Raw genomic sequence first — 26,419 nt, 5'->3', positions numbered from 1 at the left:
GCTGGTAACATAACATTTCAATCCTCTTCATTGAACTGAAATTGGCCAGAGCTTACCACTTTAATTGATGTGAGCAGTCTAATTAAAATGAGTATTCCATTTCTCACTTACTGCCCAGGACAACAACAAAATGAATTGCTATCAAACATAACATTGAAAACTGTGACAAGTGCTGCAATTTTGTGATTAATTCTAATCTGAAAAAAAAATTAAAAAAATATGCCTTCTCAGACTTAAGTACTGCATTGGATTTTGTCAGTTTTGAGGTTAACGCAATGCTTTATTTTTCTCTTACTTTGCTTCTTCATCTCTGGCAACTAGCAGAGACATGTGATTAGAGGCTGAAGCTGTTCGCAAGATGTCAACAGCCCTAGAAGGAGGGGGAAAAATAATAAAGTAAATATACCAGGGTTCTATCAAGAAGTACACAGTAGGTAATGCAAAAATGATGGGAAAATGAACAAATTCTTAATGTAGTTAATAATTTTGACTGCCAGATACAGAGAGAAAAGTTTGTCAGCAGCATAACCCAAATTAAGCACTGGAGAACTGAGCAAAAAACGGACTGTGGTGAGTCTGTGCCTGATGATGGGAATAAACTGGGATTGTTCTTTCTTTCCCTTCCCTTTTGTCCCCTTCTCTCCTTGGTCCATCCTACTGGACGCTGGACCTCCTTCAGGATTAACAGCCTACACCAGAGAAAGAATACTGCTCAGATACCTTCCATAGCTCAGGATTTCACTCACCAACATATACTGTAATTTTGCATTGAATTTTAATTCCACGTCTTACTCAAAAACTAGGCTTCACATTGATTTCTGGTGACCCAGCTACAGGAACCATCAAACATATTCTACATTTTTTCCTAAGGAATGCCTCCTTAATTATCCCATTACAATGATACTTGTTAACTGCACCATTTATTCTCACCAGTATTCAACCAACATGTAAACATAAAATATCATAACAGCTTAATATGCTTTAAAGGTATTTTCACACACATTCTATAATCTGCATCATTACAAAACTATCTTATTCTGTCATTACAAAAGCATTTAAACTCCTGTCACTTTTCTATGATAGTTTTACATGATTAATTTTATAGGATAAATTCACTGCCAGTTCAACTCCTGTGACCTTAGCGGAGTTGTGGTCGTTAATCAGTGGTCAATACAGTCACAAATAAATAAATACATTTCAAGTTCTAATGCACATCTAGTCAACAGTACAAACATACCTTTCATTGGTTACTCCAACTAAGTTTTCTCCATTGACATCCAAAATGAGGTCTCCCGTGAGCAAACGGCCTTGTAATGAAATCAACAGCAACTCATGAATCAACAGGAAAGTGGTGAACATATTATATCATGGTAATAAAACAGCTTTTTTTTTCTTTCAATTTTATGTGATCTAATGCATAAACAACCTTATGACATTCAGCAGCTTAGGTTCTGATCCTGATTTATCTATGCCACTGTGATAAGACTAATGACAATCAGTCAGTGTTACTAATCACAGAACAGCTACAGAAAATAAACGTTATTTGTACTACAGCACAAATATTTGCAGCACTGGAATTCATAGTTTTGGGAGTAACTTTTGGCTGAATGTTGCTGATACCATGCATGTAAGCTACCATGCATAAATACATTTATGTTTTATATTTGACACAGACATCTCTAAAATATTTTTTTAGAACCATTTTTATTTTTAACCTTTTGCAAGTCTCAAGTGTAGGAACTATCACATTTGAAGTAATTATTTTAAATGATCAATCTGCGTAAGAGAAGATGGAATCTCAAAAAAGCTTTTTATTTACAGCACGTCTGCAAAAATACATTTTAAATTACTTACTATCTACAGCAGCAACCCCTCCAGGTAGAATTCTCTTTATGAAAATCCCATAATCTTCTGCGGTTTGTGTCCGGTAACCTCCAATAATTTTAACTCCTGCACAACAAACAAAAGAAACAGGCAAGAAATTGTTATTCCATCTACTGTGCTAAATGGATTTACAGTCAAATCCATAAAATTTGGATAAATTAAACTTCTACAGATGTCAGTGTGAACTGGAAAAGCACACCAGATGCTTTTAGGTCTGGTTAACTCTGCATCAACAGAATGTGCAATCTAATTACCTAATCCATTCTGACAATCAGAAAAAGAAATGCGGTGAACAGCTCGATTGATTCCATGAGGGCCCATAATCGTCCTATGAAATAAAATAAAAATCATTAAATCTCTAATGACGTAAATGTATATAAAGCTATGTTAATACAGAAGAAATTACAGTGACCATGTTTTTAACTCTAATACAAACCAAAACTAGTCTTCTTGACTGTCAACTTTACATTATTTTATACCTTTGTGCCACCCCTCCCCTCCAGTGAAAACTCAGTAAGTTCATCATAAATATGAGATGATAAGGGTAAAATAAAGCATGTTTAGTTTATTTCCATTCTCCCCAAAGAACTTTAGGCTGAATTCTGAATCCCACTTTACTTATAGTAAAAGGATTTTGATTAAATAGAAGCAAAATCCCACAACCTGGTCCAGCTTAATGTTTAGGCAAGAAAAACACATCATAACATCTCAGATCAGCTAATGAATATTAAGACAGAATCACAGCCAAGACAGTGCATACAAAAACATTTGCTAAGATATCTAACATACAACTTTGTGGTTATTCATGAACGTAAGCTTTTCCCTGCAGTCTTTCATTTCTTATTCAACAGTTTTCTGTTTATAAAGGCCTCTTTCCAAACGCTATTGCCTGCTCCTCTGTGTACCCTCCAACCCCAGGTCAGAATTCCACGATAGCACCTGCAGCCATCTAAAGGCAGATGAACGTTTTGTAGGCACGTGATAATGGGAAAGAATTAAATAAGTATACAAAGTAAAATTAGAGCCTTGAAACCCGTATTTACAACTCCATCACAAACATTTCCAGTGTCCTGCTGTGAGAATGTAAAACACTAAGAATTCCTTTAAATCCAGAGTAATTGGCCACGCTTTACCACTTGTGAATTTTCATTTTGATGAACTAGTATAGAATAAAAAGTTGTGTCATAGATCCTTTGTCCTCCCACTATAGCGTTTTTGGAGAAGACTCACCAGATACCTTCTACAAAAAAGCAGAAGCACAATTTAGTTTTTTCTGCTTTGACCTACCTATATATTGTTCTGTATTAGATAACAAGTAGTATTTTCTAGAGCATGATGTTGAAGTGAAATGGAACAACTAGAATTCATTGGGGGGGGAAGGGGGGGATCAAAGTGGAGGACATAGTGACCCAAATCCTCCCATGCAACCAAATCCAGCACGTAGCTTCAACTCCTAGCCTGAAACTCGGTGTTTCTGCAAAATCAGGAGTACATGCCATTAAAGGGTGTCCTGCCAGGGAAGACAGAAACCCAGAAGGTCCAAATGTTCCTAAATTCCAGCAGAAGGCAAGAGATTCAGGTCCCAAAGAACATCCCAAATCTTTCACTTTTGTGTAAGAAAACTGTGAGTCTTTTATCAAGGAGTAAGCACTTAAAAAAAACCAACAAAAACAACAACAACAAAACACGACAATTTTTTCCACAATATCAAATTCCCAAGTATTTGCAAAATTAGCCTTTGCTTCAGAAAGACTGGCCATAAGAACAGACCTAATAATTAATCTTTAAAATAAACTGGAAGCCTACCGGTCAAACGTCCTATAATTTTCACTGCATTATTCCTCTCAGTATCTGTTCCATAGGCTAAAAAGGATCAATGAAGCCTAGTCAGTGTATTTTGCCACTGCCAAGACTGCACATGACCTTGCTACGGTGTGACAGGGCATAAGACACACTTGATAAGGCTAAAAGTGAACCAAATCACTTCTATTTTTTCATAGTTTGAAAGGATGAATAAACCCCAAAGTCTGTTACTTCTTTAACAAAACTTTTTTTGGGTAAACTACTTCTATACTACAGCAGTGGATCATTTTGCATTATTGCTGAGTACTGGCATCTCAATTATCCCATGAATTTAAGCTGTTTTAAGGCTGAAAGACAATATATTAGTCACTTTCTTTAGAGCTGTCCTGATTTGTATCCATCTTTGAAAACTTAGACATGAAAAAATGATCTTTAAAATATGCAATTATTCTTTCCATTTTCTTTCCTGTTTTGCCTTTTACTATTGCTGTTTCTTGTGCTGCCATACTCTTAGCAGTTTTCACATAGTAGTCATTGGCTCGTACATTGCAGAGATCCACACAACTGTCATTTATTATTTAATATGTATTTTTTCCAGTAATAGAGATCTCAATTTAACTGCATTTTCCTTCATTAATTTGTCCGTGCACACTCTTGCCATAATAGTCCATCAAGAATATTGTACTTTCTCCTTATCTTCTGTATTATTAGTGAAGAACAAAGAGTAGCAAATGAACCTATCTCAACACATGCACAGAATATTATTGCTTTAACCATAACGTTTGAAAAAAAAAAAAAGAAAAAGCAAGAACAAATGTTGAGCTTCAGCTTTACACAGTTTGTTTATGTGAAGCTTTAGAAGATCAAATCTCAGATTTTAAGTCTTCAATATTTCAAAGGAATACACAGTACAGTATATGTACACGAAGATCATGACATTATCAAATCAGGGCACAGAGCACATAATACAAAAGGATCTACATTTCTATAAGTAACAGGCAATGCTTTCCAAAGAGATCTAACGTAAACTTGATTCTGACTAAGAGGATACAGAGAATATAAACCAATTGGCAGCAGTAACAAAAATAATTTGTGTTCTTTGTAGAAAAAGATGCAAATTAAATAATCAGTTAAATGTCACTGCTCTTTCCTATAGAAGTCATATAAAAATACTTGCATGCAAGCTTTTAGCACACAGAAGAAAAAAAAAAAAGCTGAGGCAATAGCTGAAATCAACATGCAAGACCATGACTTTGTTACATTGAAATTATGACAAAATATTAAACAACACTTCAGCTGAAGTCCTGGAATGCTAATAGACTAAGTGTGCATCATTTTGTGCAGATGTTCTAGTAAAGGCAATTAAAATGAAGTCTTGGATACTTTTTTTCTATTACTTTGTTATCAGCACATACAAGGAAGTTCAACAGCTTTCTGTTTTATACCTTCTAGTGACTTATCAGAACACGTGGCTCTAGATATTATTCTGTTCTGTATTCCTGAGAAATTATTAGTCATTTATGTCCACAAACAAAATATTTAGCTAGACTTATCAATAGAAGAATAATACCCTTCCCTCAAGAATAGATATTACTTGGCACTTATTCAAAATCTTAACAATAAAAGAAAGAAGCAGCTGAAAATGGCTACAGCTTTTAAATGATTTCAACTGTACCCTTCCCAATTACAGGCTAGAGAAACACCATCAGAACCCAAAGGTTAAGCATACCAGTATAAGAGAGAAAGACCATCGAAACGCTCTGGTTCGTCTTCATCTCCTGGTGAGAGTAAGGACATTCTTCAGTACAGCAACCAAAATACACTGGAGGTTTCCAGTTCAACGGGATAAAGGTTACCAGCAGGACACTTTCTGCTACTAACCAAAAAAACAAGTCAAACAGACAGAGCCCGAGACGAGTGTCTCTGCCTACTTAATCTTCTCTGAAACCCTCTGCGTCACATAGGCTAATTCAGCTATCCAGGCAATGTTTACTTTTTCTGTTTGAAATGGCAATTTGTAGCAACTTTAAATACTGATAAATGCAGAGGAGGGAAAAATTACTTGCATTTATTAAAACTGGGATTATGCAATCTATAGCTAGCAGCAGCAAGCAGATGAAATAACTAAACTTATTTATCCATGTTCTTCCGGTTATTTATTTACATGCTCCCTACAAACAAGGTCAAAAGCAGTAACTCTCGACCTTTCCAAAGCAACCTGCCTAGCAGGCTGGGTTATATACATCCGCACACAAAAGAGAAAGCCCACAAAGCAGACAAACTGAAAGCATTAAGCAAATGCCATTATGCTATTACTTCGCATTCTCAGTTACAGTACTGACTTGTGGCATGCTTTAACTTGGTTTTTAGCCTTTCAGTATCCAACAATCAGAAGTTTACACAGAACTTGGGCTATATATTTTCAGTAGAAATGGACATTGACACGTTTGTTTTTTGTGAAAGCAAATAAAATTGGTACAAAAAATGACTGCATTTTGTTACATATCCTGATGATTTTTATAGCATGAGTAGGTGAACAGTAGATAAGATTCTCTAAGTCCCATTTTCCTAGAAACGATCTGTGAACCTTCTGTTTCTGAGGCTTATTCTTTTAAACATAAAACATTTTAACTTCCTATTGAACGCTCAGAATTGGCATTCTTAATCTAAATGAGCCTCAGAAACAATCCCCTACATTTCAATGCCTACTTCCAGAAATCCTTTGTCCTTGAGCTATCAAAAAAGCCACAAAGCTTTGCAGGGCCTTCTTATTTCAACAAACCCCATGGGACATCAGAAAAACACCTGAAGGAATGAATTTCTATCATTACATTGAGAATAGTTCCAAAAAGAAAAACTATACAAGTATTTCCAGAGGTAAGACTGTTCCAACCTGAGGCTTGGTCTTTGCAGAGATAATGCATATTTTTGGAAGTTCTGAGCTTCTGACAGCAGTTTTAGTTACCTACTGTTTTCTTCCACGTTTATACCACAGTATACACTCCCATTACCGCCCTGTTTTCTAAAAGATCTTAAAAAATTGCATTTTAAAATGAAAACCAAATATTCCATGTTCACGAAGGCCTTTAAATAGAAAGATGAATCCTGTCTAAAGCAGGGAGTAAACCTGTGATGAGACAGCATCTGTCAGCGTCTAGAGCCGCACAGTGGGACAGCTTGGCTATGCAAGGAATGCATATGCTTAGCTAATGCACTTTTTTTTTTTTTAAAGTTGTAGTAACTGTGTTTTTATTAGCATGTAATCATTCTGGGAAAACAGTATTCATGCTTATAAGCAACGTGCTATGTGATGTTCAAGAATTTTGAGGTCAGCCCCTAGTGTCTGCAATCCAAGACAGGCAGAAAGGTGACGTGACCTACAAAAGACTGAGGAAAAGTCCGGTGATGGAAGCGGGAACATAGAAGCAGCCTTCCCAATGCCCACAAAGCGAAGGACTCCCACTGGCCTCATTTGGAGTGCTCACATACATTTAGTGATGAAAACATGTGCCTTTGTAGTCTTTCCTAAATTAGTTTAATTCTGCTAGTGCTTCTGGTGTTAGTCCAAAGAAGGAAAAGTCACTGATATTTTAAGCATCGTATCAATTTGATTAGCTCCAGGCAAAGTTACAGAAGAAGGCCAGTAAAATACCAATAGCTCTTCTATCACAAAATTTTAATTGTTCTTAACACCAGTGGAGTTCAATTTGTGGTATCAGTATATAGAGCATTTGTCAAAACAAATCACTCAGAACAATAGAGCTTTTTCACAGTGTCATGCTTTTTGCAATAGAAACACACACACACACTTAAAAATATGACTCAAGGCTATGTGTTTCCATTATTAAAAAATAAAAATTGATTTTTATTAAACCAGACATGACAAACTTCCCAACAATATATGCAGATGTAAAGTAGCATTAACCTCCTTATTTCTCCAACCTCTTTCTTCTAGAGTTTGGTTATCAGAAATACATCACTTGTTCAAAAATTGCTTCTCCATTCCTTCTTCAAGGTAAAACCATACATTGTTCAGCTTCCTGAACTCATCCCCAAGGCTTCTGTCCCTCTTTACCTTAAAATTCTGTTGCTGTGCTGCTTTTTCTAACGGAGTCATATAGAAAACTGATATTGCTTCTCTTGCCAGTTCAAGAGAACTCTCTGCCTTTCAAGAACATACTCTGTGGAATTCAAATTACTTTTTACTCCTAGAAGGAACTTGGAACATAGTAACACTTAAAAAACAAAACAAAAACAACAACAACAAAAGACCACCATAAAATCTAATATTTGCAAATAAGACTAATTTTTTCAAGAGAGATTATTTGTTACTTTGTGCAGCAAGCAGACCAAGATTTGTTTTCAAACAGACAGTACACTATTCTCTTTGGCAACATTATTAATTATGACTCACCTTTCCCAAAAGAAATTTTGTAATGCTTTAGCAACCAAGATGAATTATAGGATAACTTAGTAAACAGTAAAAAACATCTGCATAATCTTTTGCAGCAAGATTCACAAGATCATTTATCATAAGTAAAGAAGGTCTTTTATGAAAATCCAATACAAGTGAGTTATGCAACCATAACCTTTCAGGTTCACAAACCCTGAAAGGTAAAAATTCGTTTTGACACTAAGGACCACAGCCAAGAGACAGCATGAACAAACTCTTTCTTCTGATCTATCCCAAAACACTAATTATTCAAAAATGTATTTTGCTGATTAGGTCATAAAGATTAAAAGAAAACATGTATCATTATGTGGCAGTTGTTAAACATGGAAAAAAAAAAAAAGCTTGAGCAACCTTGTAATTAAGTAGAAGCATGAATGGTTTGAGGCTAACCCCTTGCATAGAGAAAAAATGTATTATTTAAAGTTTAGGTAAGCCTCAATTAACATCTGATCAACTACAGTCTTAAAGCATTCTACATTGATACTGGCTCCCAGATGAGAAAAAAAAAAAAAAAGGTACAGAAAATCACAGTCTTGTATCATGATGTAGCTCAAGTATAGTTTTATGCATCAATTTCACGTTAATTTCTTATTTGAAAAACTGCTTTCAGAAAACAGTGATCTATTAAGTATTTATACAATATACCTTGCATATGGACCTAACAAAACATAGCTGTTTTAAAGATATGCCTTTGTATTACACACCCCATATTTCTGTCTGATAATCAGATCAATTGCATCTTCAAATCCCAGGATAAAGGAGTTTTTTTTTTTTTATAAATGCTTTGTGATTTTTTTAAAATCAAGTTATTCACAAAGTGGTATAATTCAAAATCTATGCTAAATTGTTTGACAATGTCTTTGAGTACTACTAGCTGGAATCTGTTGCATAAACACAGTAAATGTCATACAGTCGAATAAAAGCTGTCTGCGCCCGTTTTTAATTGTTTTTTATGACAGTGTTGGCATGGTTATTTAGCAGTTTGGGAGGAGTCTGAACTTATGATTTTTAGTCATGATTAAATCCAACTTTGTCCTTCAGAATTTGACCCAACTTTTAAGTAGGTAACATTACTGTTTATAGAATTAATATAACTGTCATTATATATCCCGTGGCACTGTTTTTAAAACAAAAAACAAAAAGATGGTCCCAAAGCACTGCACATAAAATACTTTAGTCATACTTATTATTCTTTAAAAATAATGTATTATAATTCATAAATTCCATTCAGTGTGTTATGTTGATGTAGTTACCCCATATACACAAGGACGTCATTTACTATATACCTTACAAGTACGTTTTTATAGTTTCAAAAGTATTAAATTTCTATGGGGGGCTTTAGCTCTGGAGAACCAACTTAAACTGAGTGCCAATGAACTTGATGAAAAGCATAAGAGCTATTTCTTCCCTTTATGTTTAAATTCACCGGTGTTGGTGTTACCTTTTGTAAGAAGTTGCTTCAAACTGTTTCAATACTAAAGTTTTTCTTTAAGACACCAGCAAAACAAGATCCTGCTAAGGAAACTTCAAGAATTTTCATGTTACAAGCCAGTAATTTTTGCATTCCTGTACGTGTGTGGGGAAAAAAAAAAAAAGTACTTACTTTTTATTCAGGTTTGTTAGGGGATCCGTACTGGACATCTTCAATTTTATTAAAAATTCAAAATGAAGAATTCTGAAACACGAAGCACTGGCTCATAACCAAGACAATAATTGCTGTAAAAAAGGGGAAACCACTTTTTGAAATTTATACGGCTATGTTTATTTTCAAGCACCGACAACAATTCTTATTTATTACTGACTAGCAGAAATCCAGTGGGAGAAGAGAATTTTCATGATAAACCAGATACACTTCAATGGTGAAAACAGTAAGCAGATAATTCAGACTTCGCTGTATATTGTACCAAAACATCTGACAACCTAATTTACTTTTAATTCATGAGTCAGGAAATAGAAGTAAATCTGAACACTCTGTGATTAAAAACTTATATATATATATATAATTGAGATTAAAATACCAGGATAAAATAATTGTGCAAGATAAAAATAATGTCTGATTTTCCTCTAACAAAGGTCAGGTGAGCGTAATACCGTTATGAACAAGATGAGGTGTTCCGTGTGTCTTACTTTTTCACTTGGCATCTAGTATTCAGTACCTCTGAAATTGTGACTTCGGCATGTAAGACATGGGCCACAAGGCATGCAAGATGGGGTTATGGACCAACACACTGCATTTTTATTAGCTCATACAACAGGTTTTAAGAAATGCAGTTATAAACGTACTGATTTACAGTCATTTGAAAAAATTCTGCAAAAGCACCAATGCAAAAATATGTGTTTGTATTGCTGGCAAATTTCCTGACCTTATGGGCTCTCTGGCTAAACCCTCACGTGGCCAAAGACTACAAACCATTGCTCTGGAGACATGGTACAAGGGGTAAAAGGGGGCAAATGATTGCCCCTAACACTGCTTCCTGAGCAGTGCACATTCCCTCATCAGCCTCCGCAGTAACACAGCTTCATGCAGGCACTTTATTCCTGTATGAAGTGATAAATTTGGTTTTGGAAGGCACCAAGTCTTCCTGCAGCAGGTAGCAGTAAAAGTTTTCAGATCTCTCACTGGAGGTGCAGAAATAACGCCCCAAACCACAGGAGAAATGCTACAAAGCACGGCTTCGCTCTGGGCTTCACTGCTCCCTTACTTAAAGCATCTAAACAAAAAGCGGAGCGGCACCGGGAGCAGGGCAGCGGGGCTGTGCGGGGGACGAGGGCACGGAGGCGACTTCCAAGAGGTTTGGGACTGTCCCGGCGCCCTGAGGCGCGACCCCAGTCCCCGGTGAGGGGAGGGCAGCGGCCGCCCTCGGAGCGGGCTCTGCCGCCTCGGGGACAAAGCCCGGTCGGAGCGCGGCCGCCCGCCGGGCACGGGGCTCGGCTCGGTTACCTCGACGCCCGAGGGGTCCGCCGGCCGGGGAAGGGAAGAGACAACGGCGGGGTCCTGCGGGAGCCTCCCCCCCAGCGCCTCAGCGGGGCGAGCAGCAGCGACCCCCCAGCGGCGCGACGGCGGTCCCCGCCTCCCCGCTTCTCCCCTCCCCGGCTCCGTGAGGCGCTGAGCCGGCCCCGGCGCCGCCCCACGGGCGGAGAGGAGCGGAGTGGAGGAGGCGGAGCGCGGCCCAGGCCCCGCCGCCATCTCGCGATAGGGGCCCGGCAGCGGGATGGGGCCGGGCGGCGGTGGCCGCCTGCGGCTGGCACTGGGGCCGCGCTGCCTCTGGGCGATGGCGGTCAGGTGGGCACCGCCAAGGCTGGCGGCCGGGGCTCGGTACGGGCTGTGGGCGGCCACACAGCGGGGCGCGGCCCCTTGGGGAGCCCGCGGGCTGCGGGGCTCCAACCCCTTCACCCGCGGGCAGGAGGAGGAATGGCGGCGGCGGAACCGGACGGCGCTCACCTACATCGCCGCCGCCGCCGTGGGCATGGTGGGGATGTCGTACGCGGCCGTGCCGCTCTACCGCCTCTACTGCCAGGTACCGGGGAGACCCCGGCCGCTGCCCGCCCCCGGGGGGCCGTGGGGAGCGAGCGGCGGTGCTGAGCGCGGCCTTTGCCTTTGCCCAGGCGACCGGGCTGGGGGGAACGACGGGCGCGGGGCGCGGCGCGGCGAGGATCGAGGAGATGGAGGCGGTGAAGGAGCGGGTCGTCAAGGTCACGTTCAACGCCGACGTGCACTCCAGCCTCCAGTGGAACTTCAGGCCGCAGCAGAGCGAAATCTACGTGAGTGGATTTCCTCCCCTTCGTCCCTCTAACGGAGCGATACTCACAAAGGCAGCTCGCAGGCCTGAGGTTCTGCCTCACGCGGTTTTGTCGCCTCACGTCCCGATCCCGCAGGGCACCCGGTTTGTGCATTTGGGCGCTGATCTGGAAGAAAACACAGCTAGGGCCGGTGCTGGAGCTTACCCTGCAGGCTGCGTCCCCAGCACTGCTTGGGAAGGCAGGGCCCCTGTCACCGAAATAGGGGCCCTGTCACAGAAAGCGGAGGGTTTCTGTAAACTTTTGTTTCCTCTTGGTTAAATTGTAGTTGCTCCTGACCCTTCCCTCAAGCTACCAAAAAGTATTGCTGTGTATAAATCCACATATTAAAATAGCTCTGCATGCTGATAAACTGCTGAAATAAATAATACCCCAGTGGCAAACTGGCTAAGATTCAAAACGCACACATGTAATATCGCTGATGCTTTTAATTTAGAATGGGGGTGAGCTGTCTATAAGCAAAACGTTTGTGAAATAGTGGAGTAATTAATTTGAAATGGCAAAAGAGAAAATGAAGTCATTCTAGCTGAACTCTAAAGGACTCTGAGGACTGGAGGGCTGCAGGGTATTAATAATCACCATGCAATTACTTCATACAGGTGGTACCAGGAGAGACTGCACTGGCCTTTTATAAAGCAAAAAATCCTACTGACAAACCAATAGTTGGAATCTCTACTTATAATGTAGTGCCCTTTGAAGCAGGACAGTACTTCAATAAAATACAAGTAAGTCTGAGACAAGTGATAATAAATGATTTTTTCAAATTTTAATCCTGAATGTTATTCTTTGTGTGTGCCAACATTTTAAGAAAATACCTTAAATTTTTCAAATTACAATGCATCAGTTTATTTTTAGCCTTATCTCCATAAAAAGCTTGACTACATGTCCAATTAAAGTGGTTCCCAAGTGGACAGACAGTAATCATTGGAACTAGCCTTGACAAGTTGTGCTTTTAGACATTTCATTAAAGCTATTTTTTTTCCTGTCACACAAGAGGAACAGAATTGTTGTCCTCCTGCTCGTATGGATGATCCTTCCTCAGGTTTTAGAGATCTACATGGAAGGGGAGTTGATTTAAAAAAATGAAGCCTTTTCTTACTTTGTCAAGGAGAAATTTCACAGTATTTTCTAATTATTTTTTTCCTCCCCATACAGTGTTTTTGTTTTGAAGAACAGCGCTTGAATCCTCAAGAGGAAGTAGACATGCCTGTCTTTTTCTACATTGATCCAGAATTTGCAGAGGACCCTAAAATGGCTAAAGTTGATTTGATCACCCTCTCCTACACATTTTTTGAAGCAAAAGAAGGACAGCACTTAGCACTTCCTGGATATCAGTAATGGGCAATCTCTACACAATTTGACTTCTACTACCTGACTACCAGTTTTGAAACTTATTTTTCTATGAAAGGAAAAACTGCTGGAGTACAGTGCAATATGAAATGATATTATTAAACTACTGTGGACATCTGCTGGTGTTATGAAAACACGTATTTCTATTTTATTTTTTTAAACTTGTGTAGTTGGAACATTACTTCTTAGAAATAATTAGAAATATTATTTCTCCATCAGAGAGCAGGAGGGAACTGTTAATGGAACAGAGAAGGTTGTCTCAAAGTCGTCTTTCTATCAGATGATAGATGTTAAATGAATTATATGAGGAAAATTTTTAAACCAAAGTGTAAACTAAGATCTTTAAATACAGAGGAACAAATCAGTTTATTAAATATCTAAAATTGCACTGCTGACTGAAAAATAACTAGCCTGTATTCAGTGAAAGATATTTACTTTTTTATAGAGCAACTTAATCAGTTCACGAAATCTCAAAACTAAACAAAGTTCGACTGTATTGCTTTGTAACCCTCCCATAGCATAGGAGGATAGAATGATTCAGAAAATGATGCTCTCTTGAATTATTACTGAATCAGTAGTTCATTTGGTAAGAGCAGACTGCTCTAAAACTGTTGATGTCCGAATGGGGAACAGTAACTTAAATGTAAGCATTTCAAATCTGGGGACTGCTTGCAGAAGCATGTGATTTGAGAGGCAAATAATCTTATTTTTGTCTTTGCATATTTCCTGCATGGTTTCTATGCAGAAAACTCATTTAGAGTATCAGAACTGTTAATAATTCCTCTTTCACTCCTGAGAGGGCTGTATACTGGGCACACCTACACAGAGAGAAGCTAGACTTACGTATGAAATGCTTTGAAGGGAAAGGCGGTACATAATCAACTGCTCTGAATTGCAGGCTAAATTAACAGCAGAGGTGTCTCCTGAAAAAAACAAAAGACTGTCAACCCCATTCAGAGTCTGACAAAGTCTGTCCAGAAACATACCAGTTGATTGAGGTCCACCTAGGTACTACTCAGTATTTCCCACTGGAACATGTAAGCCTGTATTTATGTAACTTTTTGCCATTATCTATGGGATAGGCATAATAATAATTTATCATAGTCTTGCAAATAAGGAGTGAGTTGCAGAGCAGGTTTAAGTGACGTACCCATTTTCAGACAGGAATTAATCTCAACATAGCATCTCATCTAATAGGCCAGTTCTTTCTACCCTTTTCAGTGGATGAGGTCTAATAAGGTTAAGACTAATGGTTGTTAAGACTAAAAAGGTAATGGAAGTAACTTCAGACTCAATTATGTTTTCATACAATAATTAAAAAAACAGTGCCCTTCTTTGAAAATAACTGGAAGCTACATTTAAAATGCATTTTTGTACCAAATATCTTTTGTGTTTAAAGATTCTCGATGACAGTCTTATCTTCACTGTGTATTTATTAAAGTTTTAAAACTTTTTCATTAATGCTTTCATATCTCTTATGCATTTTATCCAGCAGAGTGTGGATCCCACATAAGTGAAAAGCATCTCTGTGAATATATCAGCAAGCCTTATAATCTAAAATTCCGGTTGTGCTTCAGAAAAAAATGCTATCAAAACTAATCTTGGAATCTAGGAGAGAAAAAAAAAATCTTACCTGGATTCTCTTTAATCCATTGTCTTTTTGAAAGGTGAACTGATTCTGGAAGTTTTCTACACATTTTTTTATTCTGGCCATGTGTTTTAGGAGAAAAAGAATAGCCCCTTGACAAGTTTCATAAAGATGAAGCCAGTTTCATAAAAATGTGAGTCTTCCCCTGAGTTTGAAAGCCCAAGTTTGCATGGATATTGAGCACAATCCAACAACAAAACAAGCTCTCTAACTTCAGTAATTAGCGAGTTTCTCACATGGCCTTCATATCTGTAATTTTGTATCTTTAAATATGGAAAAGTTCAGTTAGCAATCATTTCATTAGGGATTACCGTATTGAAATAGCCTATTTAAACCTGTTACACTTAGGCATGCTAGGGTTTTAACAACATAGTTAAGATGTAGAAGAAAAACGAATCCACCTCAAATCCTATTTTCTACAGTTTTCTCAGGCTGCTGTCCAGACCATTGCAAATAATAAAAGAGGAATAATGGTAAAGAGGCTTACCTTTTCACCTCTGCTTACAAAAAAAACCTTTACTTCCTCACAGTGTTCTATCGGTCCAGCTAGCTGCAAAACTGCTAACTGGATAATTGAAACACCATGGCTTCACTCTCAAACACTTCCAAAACAGTCATCATTTGAATATGCATGTCAGCTGGTAAAAACTTGGAAGTATTGAGGGTTAAGTACTCAGAAAGCATTTGCTTTTATTGGGAATTGTACACTACGAAAATTGCACAAGACTGAGAACTTGTTACCACTTAACAGTTAACAATGAACATTTAAAACACAGTACTTAAAAGCAGCCAGTTAGCTTATCAGCTGTGAACATGAACCAAGTTCTCAAGATTTGTATCAATTATAAGTTAAGAGAACTGTACTTGTTAAAAGTGCAGATTTAACATTCAGCATTAAAATAGACAAGGCACTTCATTTATTAAAAGATAAAACTGTTATCAACAGGTTTAAACAATTTGATTAAAATAAATGGATAACTAATGCTCATCTGCATTGTAGATGATTATTTTTCCTTCACCAGAAAACAATCTCTCCAGGGCAGGAACGTTGGAAGAAATGACTGATCCCCTTCCAATATTTACCAAGTAAATGAAAGTAACAACAACATAGCAACAAGCAGCTTTTTTCTGTTCTGTTAATCATGGATGACAGCACCTTACGTCCCAGCACAGCTTCTTATTTAAACAAAAATCTTATTATTTATCAGAGTTTTACAAAGAAAACAAAATCTGTATTCAGAATATGAATATAAGAAAGTAACCACTGTACTTGAGATATCTATCAAGAGGCCCAATTTTAGAAAAGTCCTACATATCAAAAAACCCTTATAAATTTCTAGGGAGATTAACACAGACATCGGTGAGGCCAAAATAGAAATTGGATTATGTAGTTTCTTTAAACATGACGTTCTGTTTCCTCCATATGGAGGGATAAGCAGTCCAAAGGAACAGTTAACTCGGAAGAAAAGCTTTTTTCTATAGCTGTGAGAGTCCTTTTAGTTTACTTTTACCAGATATCAAGTGTTAGTTACTTCATATGCAGGTGACTTTGAAAAACATATTTTAGAGACTCCAAAACTTAGAGAAATAAAAATATAAATAATGTAAGTCACCTTGAAGAATATACAAACATTTAAGACAAATTCTCAAGGTGTGGATCCAAGTAACTCTTCCACATAACTTACTGTTCCAATACTTATTGTTTAGTGTGTAAAAATCCAAAAAAAAGGTTCCTTGTGGGTCCCTTCCAACTTAGGATATTATACAATTTTATGATAGGAAGCAGTGCCCAGGACCAGCATCAGAGAGTAACTTGTGTGCTCAGTAAAAGACTTCACCTCCCTCTTCAGCATTCTGTATCCTTTTTAACTTCTGGCTTCAGCACAGTGACATCAATTTCTTCATAAATAGCTCTGAAAGAAGAAGAACAGGGCAACTCCTACATCACAGTTTTGTTTTATTTAGACAAAATGCACCAATGAAATCCTGCCCAATAAGGAACTGCCAAGAGTTTAAGTTGTTTACATACTAAAATAACATGAGTAGCAGGTTGCCCAGCTTTCTACAGAAGCAAGAGCCAGTCCTATGGTGTGTTTGTGACTATACATTTAATGAGAAATCTCTGGACATCATCACTTTTGATTAAATAAACTTGGAAATGTGACTACAAAATGCAAATGGCCTGCATGCCATGAGACATGTAATTATTACACTACGTAAAAAAAAAGAGAAAGCCTTGCTGAGATTTTTCTACCTCAGAATTTGATGGTTCCTCAAAGTAAGTTTTATGCAGATGATTCCATTTTTTTCTCAGTTTACTGGTAAAAATGAGAATTTTAGTTTCTTACTAGTTTTCTGCCTATTTGGTCCTTTGGAGGTTCCTCAAATCCGTTCCCTTTGGTAGCTTATATTTTAAATAGAGGACTTCCTTGAGATTCAGCAGAACGTTTTTAAAAAACTCAAGGTCATCTTGAACAGAAATTAGATTGGCTCATAGAATCATAATATGGTTTGGATTGGAAGCGACCTTTAAAGATCTCCAATTTATATTAGCAATCCAGTTGGTCAGCAAACTTGCTCTGAATAGTGTGGTCTTCTCTCAGAAGAAAGAGACATCTCAGAATTCTTGTTTGGCATCTAAGAGAACTATAAATTATCTATTTTAAAAGCTACTTACTCTGTGGGAGCCAAAGGATCAAATTCCATTATCTCGTAGTAATGAGGTGACTGTGACTTGTTCTTTGATGTGGCTGAAGGGTAAAGACAGTTAAATACAGGTTGAAATGTAACTGAAAGAACACTTAATGCATGTTTTTTATATCTTTCTGAAACTAGCAGATTTTCTCCCATTTATCTAGTTGCTTTAAATGGGCAGAGAAGCCATTAGCTATGTAAGATTTCTGTCAGTGTTTGTTGCTGCTCCTAGTCTTTAACAGGCACTATATAAAGCACTTAAGTGCTAACAAAAATAAATAAATAAAAAGATCTTTGTGAAAATTAAGTGGCCTGCAGTATTTATTACCTGCTGGTGACGATCCATTTAATGATGTAGTATGTCCAGTCTGCAGATTTACTGGATTCAGAGGTACTGGGCTTAAAAGAGTTGCCAACTGAGGAAATCAAGCAAAACAGCACATAAACAGATTGATCTAGGAGAACCCGTTTGACTTAACTTGCGTAAGTGCTGACTTATCTTTAGACTCTCAGACTATAACAAGTAAATTCCAAAAATAGGTCAAGAGTTATAAATCTAATTAATCTGCCCTCCCCACACAATGAAGTTCAAAACATCTTTTAGGGTTATTTATAGCACATTTGTATAATTTACTTCTGTGTAATTTGTTACACTACACAAAGGTGGCAGTACAGATGTCTCATTTTACTTGCAGTTTAAAATAAGGAGTATGAGTGTGTGTTTGTGGGGCTGCTTCTTTTCTATTTCATACCGCCTACCACAAATTCAAAACAATACCTTGAAACCCGTTCATATTCTTTGTATTCCTTCTGTCATGGCTTTTTTGTCTGCAGCATACGCATTTGTCCTATGCTGTATTTGATTTTTAATTTATTTCTTTTAGAGATGCTTACTTGAGATATGAAATACACCACCGTAACATAATGGCAACAGGAAGAGATCGCGGCTTGCTTCACACGGTAACAGATTAAACACAAACAATACAGCAACTTTTTGCAAACTCCATTGAGATTATGCTAGACCTAAAAAATATGCTTCCACATTGGCACCTGTGGTATCACCACAGGAAAGTTGGCCTGGTCAGCAAATACAGAGCATTCCCTGATGTCTGGAGAAGTGCCACAGAGCAGATCTTTAAATCACATTTGGACAGCAGTCAGGGTAAATCCAAACAGTTTTCCTTTTTACAGTTGCCAGCAAGGAAAGATTATTCTGAACATGAGCGTTACTCACATTGCTATATGTATGTCCAGCTGGGGTGATTCCACTATTGTTTTGTGCTTCCGTTGTAAATCTAGGAGAGAGCAATAGTTTCTCAGTTACTTTCAACGTATTAAAACTATATATCACAATAGCTGCATTATTTTTTTTAACTGGTTTGTCTTCACCTTATGTCACAACTATGAGCAGCAAGAGCAAGTGGGACAGTGCTCCATTTACCTAATAGGTGGGAATCTGCAAGGATTCTTTTTCCTATCTTAAACTGTTCTTCTTGACTTGTACAATTCATCTATTTCTCCCTTTAACCACAGCACTGGTAAGACTCAAGCAGAAAGTCATATATATCCCAAATATGTTGAACTAAGTTTATGTTTGTCAGTATTTAAAAGGTGCTGCAGGTGTTGTGTATTTAGCATACAGGTAGTTTTCACTTGTTTTACTTGACTAACGTGTAGAAGAAACATTAAATAACTCTGTTCTCAGAGCTTACTATGAAAATTTTGTATCAATTACAGAGGGCTAATAGCTCTGATTGTCTTTTACCCGCTAACGTTTCTTGATAAGAGATTACTCACGGGAATTGCTGAGCTTTTGTAGTAGTTGCTGCATCTAGCTGTGGATAAATTGATGGATGGTGCCTTCTTGCATCTTCAGGGTGTGCAGATATGCAATCTGAAACTCAAAGTGATATTTAATGATTGTTTAAACATTATTAATCAAGTGTTCCATTACTTGTACTATGATCACTGACGGAATAAAGTTTTGTTTGGAAGGTATATCAAGAATATGAAACGAATTCTGTTTATCGTATGAAAGACAAAATTATAACAACTCCGATAATATATTAGTTGTAATATTTTTATTTTCTTGTTCATTGTCAGAACATCAGTAGTGCTATATATGGTACATACCAATTTAAACTCCTTCCACTATTTCTAAAAAACTAAAATAGAATTATCTGTATTTATTTTTTGGAACATATTCATGCCTTTAACTTAGGTGTATGGACTCCCCTAAAGGGTGGATAGACGAGGACTTCTGAAATCAGTAATTCAGGGTACCAAAGATAGGAGCTTTAATCACTCCTTTCCCTATGAAAAGAGCCTAAAGTTAGATGAGGTAAATATGTTTCTCAGAGTGAACTGCTGTTAACATCAAGTGCCTCCTTAAAAAAAATTAAGAAATCAAGGGAGTACAAGAAAAGCGTATCTCCATTTCTTTCTTCCAAGCCTACAGAACAAGCAACTATGACACTGTTTCAGGAGCTTTATTGTACAGAAAACTTTTTTTTTTTTTTCCAAATTTAAGAAATGGGGGAGAAAGATTATTGCTTCCATTGCAAACTAGTTACAAGGAACCTTATGCTGTTTTTTTTAAATGTGTGTATGCACATCAATTCTCATGTTTCTTCAAGTTAAGGAGTATCTTAGTTTACTCTCTTACAAGGAAAGTCTTGATCCCTCCACTAAGCTTGTGTTGGTTTGTTTTAGGAAATCAGCCAACTTACTAAGGCGTGAAAACTGAGACGCTGCAGATTCAGTTCCCAACACTGTTGACACAGGACATGGAGAATCTGTAGAGAGGTCAAGTAGATCACTTGAGGGAGCAGATGGCTGTTTCCTGTACAGCTTAACATTTAAAAATGAATAAATTATTTTAAGAAAAGGAACGTATATAGTTTTAAATAAGCAGTTTAATTGTGTGTATGTGTGTGAAAGTGATAACTAATGAAACAGAAAAGCTTTCTAGAAAACATGAGCTTCAGCAAGGTTGCCATTTCAAAAATTTAGGAAAATTCAATAGTAGGATACGGGACTGACTCAGTTCCAAAGTTTAAGATTGTTTAGATACAAGTCTGATACTGACCTTCTGCTTAATCCTGTAAAATTATATTCATATTACTTATGTGTGTTATTGTGATTTGATAAATAATTAGGAGATTTTTTTTTTCAGTTCTGTTTTGGATAGGAAGAGCTCAGAATCACAGAATTTCCCAGAGCACAGAAGAAAGGTTTCCCTTGTTTCTCATGTGAATGTGAGAGAATTAAAAAAGCAGCCAAAGATTTTAATAAAAACCACATGCTTGAATCATATGGGTTTGGCCACACCAAATTAAAAAAAAAAAAGGCATTTTAAACTTGGAGATGCCTGAATAATATTAAAATACACAGGCTGCACCATTAGGACTACAAACTAACCCAACAGTCCATTCATCAAGCAAAAACATCTACCTACATAACCAGGATGTAGTAACAGCAGTTTTTCAAGGAAAACAAGATTGTCTTCTACCTTTCTTTAATAATTATCAGCTGTATTTCAGCATTCAGAATGCAGTCATTTTCATTCTGAGCCCCAGATGACTGTTCAATTATGTCTTACGAGAAGCTGAAACGTGCAAAACTACTTTGGGCAATATAATTAACAACCATAATTATCAATCAGTAAAGGACAGTCAGACTTGCTACAAGCCATTATTCACAACTCAAAAAGCTTCAACTTCACAGAGAGAAAAAAAATCAGATATAGTGAATTCTGATAGTGTAGTAGTATTTTGGTATGTAAATACTTACAGAGAATAAATGAAAGAAAACATTATAGTTCCTCACTTCATATATGGCAGATAATTAATTGTGCTTAGCTATAGAAGTAATAAAATGGAATTTGAATAGATCTCTCTCATTTTGCCTCATTTTTCTCAGTCAAGCTTACATCATAGATTTGACATTGTTTGTTACTTTAGTTACACAAATTTGCATGAAATTCTGCAAGTGAGACTTCTGAAAATCAGTAAGAGTAGCATCATCCTGCTGGAGAAAGCAGGCTATACCTCTCAATTAGAGAATAAAATGTTGCTTATACTTGAAGGATATTTTTCACAATGAACAGAAATAGGAATGTTCTTAGTCCTGCAGCTCACAAGTTCACATATCGTTACTCACCTCTTCACGTTCACGCTGTATTCTCTGATTCTCCAAGAAACGAACTCTGTTTCGAGAGAACCTGTTAAAATTACAAAGCTAGATGTTTGTTCTGACATTTCTGTAATGTGCTATGTAAGAAGCTGGCAGTTCTAACCAAAGCCTGATTATCAAAGGACTGCAGATAGACACAGGACAACCACTACAGGTGTTTTTCTCTGGGGCACTGTTGTGCTGGAAATCTGATTAACTTTACTCCAGGGCTGTGGTCCTCCAATAACCTACACTACCACAAGTTACCTTGTCTTTGGGCTCACTTTTTGGAGACAGCCATCTGTTTCTTCCAAAACAAACAAAGGCACAGCTGACAAAGTTTGCCTCTGTTCATACCAGACAAGTGATGGTGAACATGTACTGTGTCAAATCTGGCTCCTTCTGACCAACTGTGTCCCAAGAAGGTGATGACTGAGGCCCAGTCAGGTGATACTCAGACCTGTACAGCCAATCTGTTAGAGAAGCAAGGGTCTTGGACCCTTAGGGTGGCATGGACGTGAGACTATCCACAGAGCTGCGCCTGGTATTCAGGGTTACCATACTGGTGAGGCCTACAAAGATAATATATATGTAGGGAGGAACGGAAGAAAAAAAAACTTTCTGACTGCAGAACAAATATTTATCTGAAATACAGTAAGAAATTAAAAGTTGCTAAGGCCACTAGAGGGAGTTATCGTTACATACATGAGGCCAGTTTATTGCACAATGGTGACTGCTCCTGATTTAATTTGGACTCTACATCAACAATCAGAAACAGAGAATGCAGCATGACTTGTCTTCAAACAATGCACACAGTACGAAACACATGCAGCTAGTTAAAATCAGATTGTCCTTTACACATCTCATTGTTCAGAGGGAGTTCCAAAAACAAACCTTCCACAACAAACATTAATGAAATAAATTTTAATACTTAAACAACTGCGAAGTGCAAATGCATCTGCACTCACAAAGACTTGCTACATACAAACCATAACATTATAGTATTAAAATGCATAAGCATTCTGTCCAGTTTCACAATGGCCTATTAATTGCTCCTTCAATCACCTGGTATCTTCCAAAAGGAATTTTTTGAATTATTCATAATTCAAGAAGTTCTTGGCATTGCTAGCATCCATCCATCTTAAGGTAGTGCTAAAACTCTGAAGGACCAGGCTTTCTTGTCTTGGCAGAAGGTACAAAGTGTACCTTTAGATACACCAAAGTGTACCTGTAGATACACCAAAGTGTATCTACAAAGTGTAGATTACCACAGCTCCTTATAGCATAGTCATCACCACAACAACTGTCAAGTGGCCACATCAATATTTTGTACAAAATGTTTGTTTTTTCTACTGACAGCCCTCTGACCTTCAAGTTGAAGCACTGCTCCTTGCTCTAGTAACCGAAAAGTTACTACATTTTTTTTTTGTTCATAGTATCTCATCGGAACCATCCCAACTCTGAACACATACTGCAATATTTAAAATGCTTATTTCCATTGAAATAGATCTTAGAGCATGCAATTTCTCTCTGTGGAAGTGATACTAGGAGCACGATCGAGCCCAGCATTCTTCACTTACACTGAAGAACAAGAATAAAGATGTGGAATTTCACTGTCTGTTCAGAAGGGGAAAGCATTTCAAGAACAGCAGTGTACCTAGTTGTTACCTTGGAAGCACTTTTTGAAGCATGTTAAACTCCTGCCTCTTGCTTTGCGTTGCATGACTTAAACAAGGGTCTTAGAAAATCATTGCTTTAAAAACTACAGGTAAGGTAAGTATCTGTTAGGAATGTCCTTCCTTTCCTCTATCCTGCACTACATGAATACCTTCTAACACATTTCTCTCTCATACGTCCAGGTTTTAGAACAAAGTAAAGGATAAGTCAATTTACCTCTAACACCTGTCAGAAGTTTATAGCATTCTGTACAAGGACTACTACCTGAAAAATTTGTCTCCTTAATGCCAATCTATTGACTGACATAAGAGGTAAGGGATGGAGGAATGTGTAATGGATAAAGGACTTCAACTCACCCAAACCCCGTAAGTGAACTCTTCAGGTCTCCCTGGAAGATCCCGTTTTTCACATGCATAAAGCAAATTATAATTTGCTCCTGGAACCATTGTACTTGGTACAAAAGTATTTCTAGAATATTTCCTAGCCAAGGAGGACATAAACTACTTAACATGAAAGGCTAGTTCCTATTAAACCAGAATACACTCCATGAGTATATTCACTGTGATATTTTGGGGGATAATACTGAAATTTTGAGTTTAAATTTCATTTCATTTTTGCTAGCATCTAGTCATGCAACCACTGATAACAGGCAAATTCAAAGGATGTCAACGCAAGTATTGCAGTGCTTCCATGCGTGAAAGAAAAACATTTTCTGCTGTAAGGCAGGTAGAACAGCTTGTTTCAATTCAGTTGAGAAAGGCAAGCGACTCTCTTAAGCATGCAATAAAACTGAATGCTGTTCCATGGCTGGTTTCTGCAGTAAAGCTGTCAAAGTTGTACAGAAAGGACAGCAAATATTCTTTCCTGGAAGCGTATACATGTAACAAAGGTAAGGACCATCACCAGGACCAAAGGGTTTGTAGCAGACTGATGTTAAATTCACTGTGCTCAACTAGAAAGGAGCATCAAATTCCAAAATTATTTTTGTGTGCCTCCATCTAATTTCCTGTCTACGCTGTTAACTTGTTTTACCACATTCTAATAGTTTTCTAACTAGCTTATTAACTGCTTCTGAAATGCTTAGGGGAAGGCAAATAAATAATTTTCTCCTTTTGTTGTCAACTTTCTTTTCTGGATTTAAGGAAAGAAATGTCTCCTTGTAAAGATTCAGCATTAGTCACATGGACCATCTGTATCCATTACGTGTGCTTATCCAGTTAGGACACCAAACGTGAGAAAAGAGATCCTGTACTTACCTTTCATGTCCCAGGAGAACATTATTCAGATCTTCATTTACTTGTATTAACTCAACTATCACATCTTCATTTTCCACTGTCACCAACAATTCCATGATCCTCTCCTGCATCACCCGACAGGTCTTATACAGTTTCTGCCCGAGGGAGGGGAAGAAAAAAAATCACAACTGTGGTCTCCTAATTTGTCAGTTTTGGAGAAGAATGATAAGACAGTCAAGTACTGCAGACTCACAGGTAACATCCCTTAATTTATACAAACCACACATACCAAGAGTTGCAAATAGTGTAATTTTCATGTCTTTGATCTCTGCAAAGCCAGGCTGACAACAACTACCATCACTGCCAGCACTCCTACCCCTATGGAGCCCCTACCTACCACCTTCATTTCTGAAGGTCCATCTGTCTCTGAAGTCTAAATTTCAAATTGCAAAATAATGAAGACCCCTCTGGGTGATGCAGAGCACATTTGATCTGAGTCTGATTGAAGCTGATTAAACACAGTAGGACACTTCACATGGCTGTAACAAACGTGATCCTGGTTCAACATCTGCTTGAAGAAAAGACAATAGTAGTGTACAGGACAGAAGTGCTCTGTGACACAAGTCTCTGCCTCTTCCTCTGAGTGGGGAGATCTGGATGCACTTAATTCATGCACTTTTTGAGAAAGCTATATAAACCTAGCAGAATCAGCTGACAGGAGATGTATGAGGATTTACTGAGTAGATTTTTGCATTATTGCCAATTGAAATGGAAGTTAGTTTATTTACATTCCTCCCCCCTGCAGATTTTGCATGTTCAAAGAAACACATTCTTTAGCATCAAGAGCTTCATCTCAGCCAAAATCTTTTTTCCACAGTATATTTTGCAAATGCTGTCTGTCTCTGCTTAAGATAAAAAGAAAAAAGGGAGGGGGGGAACTTACTCTGTTTGCACACTGCTATTGAAAAAGTGCTCTGGCATTATTTTCAAACTGATCTGATTTTTCTCAGAAAACACACACAAAAAAATCTACACGGAACTTGTGTAAAAAGAAATTTTATACCCCTTTGCCAAATCTGCATAAGGATTACACAATACTGTATCTCCTGGTATTATATTTTCACAGCCCAGGATAAAACACACAAAAATGTATTCAGTTTAATGCATGTAATTCAATTTTAAACCTCTTCAACTCCACACCTTATTACATTAACCCCATTCCAAAAAATGTGCATTTCTTATGAATCTATTATACAGGTAAGCACAGTATTTCAAGAGAAATCTGCTATCTTAAGCCTTCTGTAGAACAGGGTGGAGAAAGGGAGGAGCTAGTCACTAACAAAGCTACAGAACCGAAAGTATGTTGCACTGATAAAGTTTACCCTGTTAAACTTTTCATTAAGAAACCCTGGATACTCAGTAGGACTGATATTCATCTCTCCAACTCACTCAAAGCCTAAACAAGCAGCTCTTTTAATAAAGGACTTTGTTCTCCAACAACAAAAGCCTAATCCAAGCAATCCAGGTAGAGCCACAAACGGGCACATTAAGCATAGTTAAAGAAACAGGCTAGCCGTGCTTGCTGTTCTGTACCACTCAGTGCATGGAGGAAAAAACAGTGAAATTAACATAGAAGGAACGAGTTTTTAGGCACTCCCCCACATATGGGAACTCCACACCCTGTCCTCAAACTTTTGCCAACAG

At 37.7% G+C, this 26,419-nt stretch overlaps 3 protein-coding genes across 10 annotated transcripts in view; 1 reads left to right on the top strand and 2 right to left on the bottom strand.

The window, feature by feature from the left end:
- Positions 1–11,235, bottom strand: part of STXBP4 (syntaxin binding protein 4) — a 74,793-nt gene extending 63,558 nt beyond the window's left edge. Inside the window, exons 1-7 of one of the 3 annotated variants that reach the window (XM_040577762.1) lie at positions 11,082–11,226; positions 9,744–9,856; positions 5,417–5,465; positions 2,139–2,212; positions 1,855–1,950; positions 1,238–1,307; positions 296–370 (exon numbers count right to left, since the gene is read on the bottom strand). In XM_040577762.1, coding sequence (XP_040433696.1) covers positions 296–370; positions 1,238–1,307; positions 1,855–1,950; positions 2,139–2,205 — 308 coding nt within the window. In that variant the 5' untranslated portion in view covers positions 2,206–2,212; positions 5,417–5,465; positions 9,744–9,856; positions 11,082–11,226. Of the gene's footprint in view, positions 1–295; positions 371–1,237; positions 1,308–1,854; positions 1,951–2,138; positions 2,213–5,416; positions 5,564–9,743; positions 9,859–11,081 lie in introns of those variants that run through there. The other 2 variants (XM_040577761.1, XM_040577760.1) reach the window with 2 other exon arrangements.
- Positions 11,236–11,312: 77 nt separating this feature from the next.
- LOC121079913 (cytochrome c oxidase assembly protein COX11, mitochondrial) lies at positions 11,313–13,422 on the top strand. Its single transcript, XM_040577770.1, has 4 exons — positions 11,313–11,658; positions 11,747–11,902; positions 12,538–12,663; positions 13,094–13,422. Exons 1-4 carry the CDS (start codon positions 11,353–11,355, stop codon positions 13,274–13,276), a joined length of 771 nt encoding a protein of 256 aa, XP_040433704.1. The 5' UTR covers positions 11,313–11,352; the 3' UTR covers positions 13,277–13,422.
- Positions 13,423–13,567: 145 nt separating this feature from the next.
- Positions 13,568–26,419, bottom strand: part of TOM1L1 (target of myb1 like 1 membrane trafficking protein) — a 229,915-nt gene continuing 217,063 nt past the window's right edge. For all 6 annotated transcript variants that reach the window (XM_040577764.1, XM_040577766.1, XM_040577767.1 and 3 more), the window contains 8 exons: positions 24,737–24,870; positions 21,792–21,852; positions 20,360–20,480; positions 19,428–19,524; positions 18,865–18,925; positions 17,959–18,046; positions 17,614–17,686; positions 13,568–16,849 (listed from right to left, as the gene is read on the bottom strand). In XM_040577764.1, coding sequence (XP_040433698.1) covers positions 16,783–16,849; positions 17,614–17,686; positions 17,959–18,046; positions 18,865–18,925; positions 19,428–19,524; positions 20,360–20,480; positions 21,792–21,852; positions 24,737–24,870 — 702 coding nt within the window. In that variant the 3' untranslated portion in view covers positions 13,568–16,782. The remainder of the gene's footprint in view (positions 16,850–17,613; positions 17,687–17,958; positions 18,047–18,864; positions 18,926–19,427; positions 19,525–20,359; positions 20,481–21,791; positions 21,853–24,736; positions 24,871–26,419) is intronic.

This window comes from Cygnus olor, chromosome 18 (genome assembly GCF_009769625.2).
Source record: "Cygnus olor isolate bCygOlo1 chromosome 18, bCygOlo1.pri.v2, whole genome shotgun sequence".
Lineage (NCBI taxonomy): Eukaryota > Metazoa > Chordata > Aves > Anseriformes > Anatidae > Cygnus > Cygnus olor.
The sequence above is the reverse complement of the archived record's forward strand: the minus strand, read 5'-3'. Positions and strand labels throughout refer to the sequence as shown.

Coding starts and splice junctions, on each gene's coding strand:
- LOC121079913 (XM_040577770.1), top strand. CDS start 11,353: ATGGGGCCGGGCGGCGGTGGCCGCCTGCGGCTGGCACTGGGGCCGCGC. Junction 11,903..12,537: donor CGCAGCAGAGCGAAATCTAC/GTGAGTGGATTT, acceptor TACTTCATACAG/GTGGTACCAGGAGAGACTGC. Junction 12,664..13,093: donor AGTACTTCAATAAAATACAA/GTAAGTCTGAGA, acceptor CTCCCCATACAG/TGTTTTTGTTTTGAAGAACA.